General features: G+C 45.0%; 1 protein-coding gene across 6 annotated transcripts in view; it reads right to left on the bottom strand.

The window, feature by feature from the left end:
* Positions 1 to 12,300, bottom strand: part of LOC128884415 (sodium/potassium/calcium exchanger Nckx30C) — a 91,021-nt gene that overhangs the window by 20,655 nt on the left and 58,066 nt on the right. For all 6 annotated transcript variants that reach the window (XM_054137867.1, XM_054137858.1, XM_054137849.1 and 3 more), the window contains 3 exons: positions 10,815 to 11,083; positions 4,333 to 4,468; positions 238 to 490 (listed from right to left, as the gene is read on the bottom strand). In XM_054137867.1, coding sequence (XP_053993842.1) covers positions 238 to 490; positions 4,333 to 4,468; positions 10,815 to 11,083 — 658 coding nt within the window. The remainder of the gene's footprint in view (positions 1 to 237; positions 491 to 4,332; positions 4,469 to 10,814; positions 11,084 to 12,300) is intronic.

The raw sequence follows: 12,300 nt of genomic DNA on the forward strand, positions 1-12,300 counted from the left end.
CTCGTCATCGAACACCGATGAATTCCAATTCTTTAAACGCTCCGAAACCCACGATATTCCAAAATCCTTTAAAAATCGCCTGACGGCACAACAGTTACATCTCCCTCGATACACTACCTCTGATTTTTTCTTTGACTTTTGAACCTTCGAGCAACCTTCGCTCCGCGTATTAGTAACCTGTACCGATCGAAATATGTAACGTCGAAAATTTGTAGCAGTCTAGCTCGTATAGCTTACCCAACGGTCACGTCGAAGATGTTGCTGCCAACGGAGCTCGATACGGCCATGTCGCCGAATCCTTTTCGCGCGACGATCACGCTGGTGATCAAGTCAGGGATGCTGGTGCCTGCGGCGAGGAACGTCAGGCCCATCACTTCCGGCGGTATACGAACCGTGTCGCCGGCCACGTTCGCCCACCAGACCATCAGGTACGAGTACGCCGCTATCCAGAAGATCGACCCGATGAACGTCACCGCGAAGAGCTTCTTCCCTGGAAAACAAATGGATCGGATATCTCAGGTCCCCTTCGTTCGAGACACTTTCGCCAGGCGCGACGATGGACGGAGGATTTCCTCCCAATTGGATTTCCTGTTCCCCTCGGTTCTCGGCATACTTGGGATTCGCGGGATTTTTTGGGATTCTTGGCAAGCTATTCATTTCTTTCTGGAAAGATCGAGTCTATTAGGACGCAATGAATGCATGTTTGGGATGTGCCGAACGCTCGAGGATCTAGAGACACCCCGATGTAAGTACTCTCCCAAAAAATTCTGGTCTTCCGGATCTACTTACAGAATTTTTAAAAAGATCTTTAAATACGTCGCGACGCCTGGTGTACGGATAAACGAGTAAAAAACATTGAAGCGATAGAAAGAAAGAATTTATTTAGTAATAAAAAAGGGAATAAATGTAGTTAATTTTAATATTGCCGAGCTAGGAGAGTTCGTATACCTGTCGGACTATCCTATGTAATCGCGGATAGCCTGCCTCTCGAATTAGATTATGGCGATAGATAGTCTTGGGCGTGGCACACCTCGATATACGGTTACTCCGGTCTGATATATGTCTGACCCTTTCTACTAGCTATAAACAGCGACGGAAGCGTCAAAGGGGAGGTCTTTGGATACATTTCCACTCGAGCCGGCGAAAAGGGGAGACCGATACTGCTCTCTCGAATAGAACGCAATCATTTGGATATCGGATTCATAGAGAAAAGGAGTCTGAGGGCGGAATTGGTCAGAGCAGTCGTCCACGAAGCGAAAGATCGGGATTCGAATCTTATTTCCATCGATCAGCTTCTCGCAGAGCGCCCCTTGTCCCCGAAACCTAAATCGTTAGGGATATACCTGAACTTGTATTTCAATCGTATTCTGTTCTTCAACTATTCCAAAATGTCAAGAAAAATACTAATTTATCCTCTGTCTTCCAAAAATATATTTTCATTAAATCCGAAATACCAGAACGAACGAGACTATTCCTCTTGCCAAGATTTAATCGAATAGCCATGTCAAAGTCGATACAAAGAAAGGACGGAAACGCAATTAGGAGAGGAACGGAGCCGTGAAACGATCGGCGAGCTGGTAGATTGGCGAAACCGCGAGCAACACGGAAAAAGTAAACCGCGAATTCGTGAGTTTCTGGAGCCCCGACTTCAGGTTTCGTTCGTTCGGCTTTAAATCCCTTTCGGGACGAACGAAAAACTTTCCATCGCGCCCCTAGAAACGGGAGCCTTTCATCGGGGCGAGCTCGTAAAGCGACCGTCAATTATCAACCTGACATTGGGCGTTACATCGAGACTCCTATTAATCATTCGTTTCTACGAGGCGTTCCCTAATTTTTGCGGAATAACTGGAAGGTGATTCGTTGGCCCAATATAAGACGAACGCACGCAATAAAAGAAATGTTCAAAATTCGATCTTGCCAGCAACGTGTAAATATTTGTCGGTAAATTCTTAGGTAAATTCTCTGTGCATCGCGGGCCGTTAAACTTGTTTGCACCTTAGTTTCACCACGGCAGCTATAAATTTTGCTATAACGATAGGTCATGAGTCTTTGGACACCGACGACCAATAAAGTCGTCGATAAAAGTCTAAGCCGTTAATTTTCTTTACACCTTGCTATATGTATACCTGCCGCAACGACGGGCCATAAGTCTTCGGACATCAATAACCAATAAAAATCATCGATAAAATCAGTGTCGCTAATTTCATTGTCACCTTCGCTGTAAACCTACCGCTATAATTCTCTGTGCATCTAGCGTGATTATTAACCTTTCCGGTGCTCTGCGCGAGTATACTCGTCAATTAATTTTGTTCTTGTTGCGAGCAAGACGAGTTAACTCATTAACTCGTTGACAATAAGCTCGTGCTATTTAATTCGTCTTGCGCGCGACAAAAACAAAATAATTTGACGAGTATACTCGCGCAGAGCACTGAAAATATTAATCACTGATTAATAACAGAAATAAAACCTCGGGCATAAAGCCTTGTCACTCGAACCACACCAAAACGATGTCCATAAATTTCTACAAAATTCCTCGGTAGGTTCGTGAAATGTTTCCCTTCCAACGTGGTTGTACGTTTTCCAAAAATTTCTGTACAACGTTGCCCGAATGATTACGCCGGAATATTTTCGTTACGTTGGAAGGCGATTCGATGGTTGCGGAATAATCCCGTGGGTGAATCGTAACGAAGTTTGTTTAACGGCTATATCGAAAACGGTGGTCGACTGTCTCGCAACGGGATTCATCGCGGCGATTTTTCGCGACTAGGTGAATTTTTGCCAGTGTCGAGCGTCGAATGGGCGCGAGCCGGTGTCGCAATTTTCCTGCAACAATGAAAAGCGAACGACGGGAGCGCGCTGAATGGCCGACTGCGCCAGGCAGCCGACAATCAGTCGTCGATTCGAAATTAGCGTGTCAATATCATCTTTCGTCGGGTGGCATTGTGTCCCGTTGAAATGCAGGCCGTTAATAGGCCGCGATAATGCACCGACGTCCGTGATTGATGGCGGCCGGGAAACGGTTTTGAATAACAGACGCGCGCGTGTCCTCCGCGTGCATCTTAGGGGCCGGTTTAATTGCCTCGTTAAATTCCATCATTGAGAACGACCTTGTATTTACGACGTCGTAAAACGTCCTGTGAATTCACGTGTTATCAATTTCGCTCGATGCGCAGGATTGCTTCGCGAAGTAATGGAAAGCTAGGCCCAATCGAATTTAATTTCTTTCGAAATTAAATAATTACCGAGCGGCGAATATCGTTACCCTTTCCATTTATAAACGCGAGCATTTCGTTTCAAACGCCTCGAACAAAAATGAAACTTTCGCATACCGTTCGAAGGGTATCGGAGTACGGGTAATGGACTTTTCCGATTCTGTTATTCTATCACGAATTGCTGTTTTCGCAAAATTGATAAAAAATATATTTCCCCTCTTTGTCGTTGCGGTATCACATTCGGAGTCGAATTTAATCCATCGCATACCTCGCAAAGGCTGACTCGTCCGACCCGATACCGTCCCCAATTCCCTTAAGTATCTTCCAAATTCCCATTACACACCCACAGCGATTTTCACCGTAATTTAGCTGGTCCGTCGTGGCCAGAGCAGTTAGTCGGTTAGTCGGCTGCAAAGATTACGTTCCATATTCAAATTGTTCCAGCGGTAGATTCTTGCTAATGCAACACGCCAACCGGACCGTACGTATCGCTTTCGCTTCTACACGTGTCGTAGATTTGCGGGAGCGGGATTACTCGGAGAAATTAACCTCGCGCGAGTGTACGGGAACTTGTTCATTTTTGTCCAGCGTCCATTCGAATGTTTTCCTTGCGATCGCGATAATCCGTTGGGGAAACAACAGGTCTCGCGGAGCGAATAATTGCGTTGACGGAACGGTTGTCCAATAAACTAAAGGTTACACGCGGATAACCTTTATATAGCGGAGATCAAGGCAAAGGGCACGCGTAGGATGTCAAAACTAGACTCAAAATACGACGCAATTTTCCATCGAAGGCTTCGCGGACGCGAAACAGTTAGTTACGACGCGTTGAAGCTGGAATATGTAATCCCCCAAAGGTCAGACATGTATTCCGGTTATATTTCAGATTTTCGCTTGGATAAAGACGTGAAAACGATGCTCGAAGTGGTAAGTACTGTATCAGGGACGAGTAAAATTCTTATCTAGCTAGAGGTTTCGAATGGGCGTATATAAAATAGCAAGTGGAAACGGTGGGCCACGGTCAGAGACGCTCGCCAAGACTGGCAAGTTAGTCGATAAATCTTCAGACCCGATTTTAATGGAACCACCTTTTTCTGTCGCGGATTCGGCTTGTACATACCTCTGGGTGTCCTCGTGTCCGGTAACGTCAACCACAGAGGGAAGAGGATCGGCGCTACCAAAATGTAAGTTAGTCTCTTCCTGGGACTGCTGGGCCAGCCCATGTCCAAGGCCTCTGGAGGTTCATCCTCCTCTCCCTGTAACAGTAAATGCGGTTCTAGTCAGACACTGTTCTCTGCAAACAGATCACATACTTTTGGGGTTGTTCTTATATCAGGTCTACCGGAAAGTTCTGTCCGTTTTTAAAATAAAAGAAAATAATAAATTGCTCGTACCTTGAATAAATTTCATTGAATAATACAATTTTTATCATTATTTATGACATCCTGCCAGCGTGATTGCAATTCGTATATGCATTTGTATATGCACATAACGAATATGCGCATACTTGTTGGAACTTGTTGCAACCGAAACGGACAAAACTTTCCGGTAGACCTAATTTAGTTTTCTTTCCCTTGGGGTAAACGAAATGACGCTTCCCTTTTAAAATATGTTTTTTTTTTTTTCTAAACAAGACCTACACAGCCCAACGACGCAAGGAATGACTCCGATCGGAAAAAGATACTCGGTTTCCTTTCGACCAGGACTAACCGAGATCCGCCTGTAATTAACAGGTTCGCTTAATCCGTCGAGTGAATCCTCCGGGGACGGAATTAAGCGAGGGCGGAGTTTTATCATCCGCGATACACCCGGGCCAGCCGCTTATTGTTTGGGAAATACAATAACGGCTCCTGTGCGGTGGAGGTCGGGAGGCCTCTAAAAACCGCGGGTCGCGGGCAAAGGCGCAAAGCAACCCCTTGTTCATCCTCGGCTAACCGCGGCACAATGGCCTCCGTAGGTGTTTGAGTCTTCCAGCTGGAAATCGTTTCGCCGGGATAATTGCTGCGGAACACACGAGACGGCACAGCGCGCACACCGATAATTTTCCTCGCTCGCACGAACACCACCGACGCGACACCTCGCGCTGTTGTTTCGCGCGCCGATGCCTGACCAGAAATCGGCTTTTCCACTGCCGAGAGTAGTACTCGACGACGGGAGCACCTTAGTCTCGCGTGGTGTAAACCGGGACTTGCGGCGAAAATGAAGACGAAAATTGACTGTTTGTAACCGTGAAGTGTCTCCGACTGCTCTCGACGTGTTTATTTTCTAAATTGGACGAAGATTTAAGGTGATGGACAGAGGTTTAAAGCGGATGATAAATTATTATGAAGAAACAAGTATTTTCAGTAATCAAGTTCGTATGGATGTAGTTTAAACTTGTGAGACTAATATCCAGCTGGAGGTCCTAATGTTGGAGGTCCTTGAAAGGGGTGGTTCGGACGAACACCCAGCCTACACTACTGCGGCTGTCTAACGCGTACCCTACACTACTGCGAAAGCTCTGGTTAATCGAGGTTTTCTGTTAATATCTCCTTAACGAAACCTCAGACAACATTTTGGCTAAGGAAAGAGTTGTTTCAAATCACCCACCGAACCGCCCCTTTCAAGGACCTTCAACATTTTTCGGACACCCTGCAGATCACTGATACAATACAGATGATTCTAAATTTTTCGAACTACATGTACACAATCTCACAATAAGAGTGTCGAGTTTTGCAAAATAGAGCGCAATCGAATAGTTGCTTTAAGAATTTCAGATCTTTCCGGTGTACCTTGGAATCTTATATTTTCACAGATATTCGACTCGAGCCACTTCTACCAGACTTGGGAGAATTATTACAGGTAACGAACAGCTCGATTCGCCAACGAATTTATATTCTCCAAGTTCTTTATTTGATCAATGTTATTCTATTCGATGGAACAGAGGAGTGGCGGTAGTGGATTCGATAACGTTTCAAGAGTGGTAGAAGCGGAGAGGATGTGCTAGAGATTGAGATCGATGACGAGGAGAGAGGGATCGATGGAGAACGCGCGACCTTGAGGGCGGTAAGGGCCGTGCTAGAAAACGCGGAACTCGGGCGGAAAAGCCATCGGCTGGAGACTTTGCTTCGATTATCCGAGGGTAAAAGAGGGACTGAAATAGGCAATGTGCAGCGCACCGACGCCGGGTGTAGCCAGAATTGACCCAGATTCGCGATGCATTCAAAATGAAAAGGCCTTCTCACTCATTTAGGACAAAGAGGTTCGAGAATCCCTCGCGATCCGCGCTCAAACCAGCAGCTAATATCGCCGGAAAGCTCCCCGCTGTTAATTCTTCAATCGCGAAAATCGAATCTATGTAGTTTCTTCTCGGATTACCACTGTCTACCCGGTACGATTTTCCTCGATCTTTCTACCCTCCGAACTCGCAAGAAAATTCTGGATCTTTCAACGATATAAGGACAGCCATATAACGTCAACGGATGTTTCATTTCAGACGAAACGTTATACGCAATTAACAGAAATTTTGATCGAATTGTCGAAAATCACCTGTACCAAGGAACCATTAATTTCCAAAAATACTACCGAGTTTCCCCGTCATCCCGAACGGATGGCATCGATTTTTCGAACCGAACGAGACGACCGTGAAAACGTAGAGCTTCCTCGGTCGAGATTTTCTAGGATATTTTACGAAACGCTAAGTGGCACGAAAGAGAGATCGACGGGTATAAAAGGAGGAAAAAGTTTCATCGACGAAATATAGAGATGCTGGAAAAGATATTAAGGGGAAAGCTCTTAGGTCTGGCCAACTCTGACGCCGAATGATTCAAAAACGAAAGTCTTGGGAGGGACGGGAAAAAGCCACTCTTCGCGATTGCCTTGTTTTCTGGCCGAGGGACGTCTGCGAGGAAGATGACCCAATTTCCAAACGTTCCGTCATTATCGCAGAGTACACGTGGCAGGCCACGTCAGATCGGAGACGCGTAAAATTCCTGTCTGGATATACAGTCGGCATCCTTCGTATCGATAGGTCGCGCGTAAATTTCGATTTAAGTTCGAGCTTGCGATTATTATTTTTTCGCGCTAAACTAGTCGCGATTAAAGTGAACGTTCGCCGAAGATCGTTCGTCAGGGTTCGACTGGCCGGAAAATAAGAAGTCCCTCGCCCCATTTTTCCTATCGCGCGGCACGTCGGAGACGAATCATCAAATATCTATCACTGTCTGCGCCCCGACGGACAGTGTTTCAGATAGGAGGCGTCGAGCAACGTGGACTCGACGATACGGCTCGTTACGTTTTCACGTTGAGCGACAACTGATCTACTACGGGGCAAGAAAAATGTCCAGTCTGGCGAGCACAAGCCGGAGAGATGAACAGAATTTTATTCGAACAAAAACGTGCGATCAAAATAATAACGTGTCTATGCGTTGCGTAAAAGCTGAACGAAATATATCGCGCAATCTTTTATAATTTTCTACGTATTATACTATACAAGGTACGCGAACCGCGAACTATAGCTCAAACGTTATGATACTTTGCATACATTAAAATTGGATACACCATCGGTCCTCGAATCCATTATCGATTTTTAATTATATACGAGAAAGTAATGGATATATTTTAATATCATAATGTGCGGATCGTCGACAGATCATTAACCAATGAATAATGCACTATTAGAAATCATTATCCGTGCCCGAATGATACGTGTCAAAAGTCGAGAGATTAATAGCTATAGGAGCATTTATATCGGTAATAATTTAATGCCGTTTAAAGGGGAACAACTGAAGCGCCGAATTAGGAGAGCAACGGGATGTTTGCAATTTATCCTTCGACTCATTTTTTACTCCGATTTACGATCATATTGAAAATTCGTTTTCTTTTTTATAGAACGATGGAACGAAAGAGTGCCTCGAGTCGCAGAGGAGTATCGTGAAAAATCCGCCAAACCAGCATTCTTCGGGCGGGGAAGAATCACGAGAGTCGATTCACTGGACCGGTGGTGTTCGACTCCAATCGATAGACGATAATTGACCCGGGCGTCGAATACGACAACAGCGACTGCAGTTATTTTAGAACGGCCCGCGGGGAAACGAAATCAGAAAACGACCGGATTCCGTAGCCGTGGCAGAGCCTGGGGCCGTTGCGACAGGAAACGAATTCAAATTACGATCCAGTGTCCCGCGAATCCTTCCAAGAATACGGGACGTATTTCCGCGACTGTCTCCTCTCGTTATTAATAATATAAGGATTCCGCGTGCTTGCGATTTCTCTCTCTCGCTATTCTTGGCCGACTAAATTCAAACTTTGTTTAGGTGTTCTTCAAACGATGGTAGAAAATATCGAGGAGGTGAATTAATATAACCCGTATAGGGGCGACAGTGTTTTTCACCGAGGAACTAAAAAAATTAATTCCCGAAAGTTAAGCATCAAAGGTGAATGAATTTAAACGAAGTCACGGAAATAAATGCCACGATAAACGTTCGATTATGTAGTCTTCGGTAGTCTGAATAATATTTAATCCTAGCAGCAATTTTCAAGAATGCTTGTCGACGCGATGAAAGTAATCTCGAGTTTGCGATCAGCACCCTCAACGGTGGAACAGGTTTCGTTATCGGCGCTAGTTGCCACTTCCTATATTTACATCCCAAAATTGGTGAAAATTTCAAAATCCTAACGAAATGTGGGTCCTCGCGTTCCCGTGGAAACTTTTCAAAGCCTCGACACGTACTCGAAATAGGGATGTTAAACGAGATACAATAATTTTGGAAATCGTTCACCGTCGTTAACAGAGGCTTCCCTGGAACCAGGAGTCTACGTTCGAAATTCAGAGCGACGTTTCGTCGGCATTGCGGCTACCGTCGCGAGTTCGGGGTTGGCGCGAACGAGGAACGTGGCTAACTACATTCGCACGCCACTCAGAGACTGTCGATACCGAAATAGTTCGAGATTCGAGGCTTTTATGCCACCAGGAAGGATTGACCGGAGCTCGATGTTCTGGGCTTGGGTTAAGTACGGATCGAACGTACCAGTCAATCTTTCTCCGCTACTCCTGCTTGGCACCGGTAATGTAACGCAATAAAGAACGCGTCAAAAATTCTCGAAATATCGAGTATTACAAATAATGGCAGAAATGATTCTTTGATAAAGTTCATGAAATAATATCGTTCAACTACGGATTGGATGCATTTACAATAATAGAAGTGAATAAACTAAACACGACATAAACTCGTATCCACTTATGCGAAACAAAATATTAATACTATTATATTAATAGAATAAATCTTACGCGCGTTACATAAAATTTTGTGAATGTTCACCGTATTACTGTACACCACGAATAAATTCGCGGTCTGGTAATAACATTTTGCATCGAGTCACCACTAGATTTCTTTGCCGAGATATGATCCGACCAACGAGCAAGCGAACGTGTCAGTATGGCTAAGAATATGATTTCCACCATTATTTATAATTATCTTGGATCTCGCACGAGGCAAATAGGCCGCGTAGAGTCTAAGAGTAAACATCGCCGTGCCGTAATCGATACTGTTTCACGTAACTGACATTCAGTGACCTTGAATGACCTTTGCCACGAGTGCGGGTGCCGGCGTCGCGAGTTGATAGGGCAGAAGCGAGCCAAGTCGTACAGACGCTTTATCGCCTCCTAACCCCTCTCAAAGATGATTGCGTTTGCGCGTCTACGCGAACCGTGCAAACACTCCCGAGGAACCGAAAGGTGCATCCGTGTTCTTTGTACCATTACGTCGGGCACTCCACTAGTTATCCGTAACCAGTAGTCTAAGCGCGTTCCTACTTGACCTTTCGCAACTGAAAGGCGCTAACTTCCCTCACGGTTAGCCTCGCTCGAGACGCCTGATTGGAGGCCTTGAGAGATTTGCCGAGAGAAGAAGCTAAGGGCGTCTTATCTTCGGGACTATTACAGGGAGCACGAAAGATCACCGGGGGTCGAGTACCGAGACGTTTTAGTCAGCATTCGCGAGTGCTGTGATCGAGAGGTAGTTCCGCGCGAGGTGTGATTCTCTTGAAAATAATATTAGTAATTAGGTCGTGCCACAACTAAACAAAAACTAAAGAAATTTTATAGTGACTGTATAATGATTATGTCAGAAAGGTAGATATCATAAAACGCGAGAGATTACCTTTCTTAGAACGCTTAAGGGTATGTTTCACATATTAATTCAAGTAGCAGAAGTGGCATGAACTTTTAGGACGATACTTTCGTATTATCTGCTTCCAATATATTATACACACACACAAAATTTGTAACTTCGTATTAATTTAAGTAGCAGAAGAATAAGGTGAGACCTAATAATAATAGCGTGGTTTAGTTTTGAATAAAAATAAAAGAACTTCGATGTCGCTCTGTACAGCGTCACATATCACGAGCGGTTCTTGGCTGTAATTTTACGGGTAAAGGATTTTACCGTGGGTCTAAAACGACCCGGCCTCTTCTTGCAACCCCCGCGTCTATCTTTTCCATCTTTCGAGTTCTCGCAAACGGAGTTTCTACGCATGCAGAGAACCGGAGTGCCGATAATACCGCAATAATTGGGATTAGGGAGGATCGAGGGGAACGAGGCATTCGTCTTATCTGAGAATTACCGATTCGAGGCCCGCGTCGAGACCAGCTGCTATACCACCGTTGGGGAGTTCCTGGATGCCAGCGGTGGTGCCAGCGGTGGTCGTCGTCGTGGTGGTGGTCGTGGTGCCCTGGGAGCCTTGTTGCAGCTGGAGAGTGGTCTCTTTCGATGCAGCGCCGGAGTAATGGGCAGCGGTCGACGTCGCGGCGCCGTTGTGCGGCCTGGTGGCGTCCAACAACGCCTTCAGCGAGGCTATCGCGTGCAGCTGCGTCGCTTTCTCGTCCACTTTGCCTGAACAGTACCAGAGATGCGGGTTAATGAGATCACGTAGACGGCTACCATTGCGAAAAACGAATTTCCTATTCTACGCAATTCTACGTTTCTCCAACGATCCACGAACGAGCGTCATAGGCGTTGAGATCCCCGGGTAATTCGACCGTGGCGATGCTATTACGGTTCTCCGCGAGCACCCTCGTAAACCTTTATTTCTACTCGTACCTTCGTGCCCTCTATTATTCAGAGCACCGACATCAAGTGGGAAATAAAATTACAATTGGTGTTTACGAGTTGGAAAATGAAATTTGTAATTGAAATAGTCGGACGGAGCATTATCGTTTCGTGTAATGGCTCTAGATTATAACTAGATCACGGATCTTTATGCAAAATAAAATCATTGCAAACGTACCGAATGCATTTTATGTCGAATGTCTGAACGAATCATCTTCGCATTGTCGCGACGATGCATCTTCATGCCGTCGCAAAAATATGTAGTTTCTTCGAATTACTTGTAAATGCATAAAAATCCGCAGTTTAATTGCAACTTACCGAACGGAATGTCGAAGCATACGTACTTCTCTTTCTCTGAATGATAATGCTCGTGTTTAAACATTCACTCTCGAAATATGTATACTGTTCGTTTCACCACGGTCCATCGTTTTTGTTCGAATAATTTGACGAGTTCGGTGTGTAATTCATAAGTGTGCTTCGAGTGGATCGAATCGCGACCGTGTCCGAAACGAGGGTACCGCGCAAGTCCCACTCTATGAAATAACAATGCCGATTCCGGGATCAAACGAATCGATACAACCCCAAACACTTTCAACAATGTTGCAGGGGTCATCAACGCCTGTGACTGTTAACTACAGACTACCATTAGTCGCGAATCATACGTTAGAGTTCGTCACCGTTTACAAGATGCGATATTCTCAAGATTTTTGATGAATGTACTTTATCCAGCTCGCGATGGACGACGAAATCAACGACCTGAAGATCGTAGATTTTTCTATCGGTACAGGCGCGATCTACAGACAGTTCTTTACAATATATACAAGTACCAGGTAGTCCGATAGATTATTCTTTTTCTATTCTATTAAATGTAGCCTGAGAAGGAATCAACCTTTGAAATATTCCAATGATAAAAATTCTATCAAGAGATTTCCGCTATCGTAACTTTTCAAACGAATAAATAAATATAGACGATAACGGCGAAACAAGTCACGCCTGTACCG

This window comes from Hylaeus volcanicus, chromosome 1 (assembly GCF_026283585.1).
Source record: "Hylaeus volcanicus isolate JK05 chromosome 1, UHH_iyHylVolc1.0_haploid, whole genome shotgun sequence".
Taxonomy (NCBI): Eukaryota; Metazoa; Arthropoda; class Insecta; order Hymenoptera; family Colletidae; genus Hylaeus; species Hylaeus volcanicus.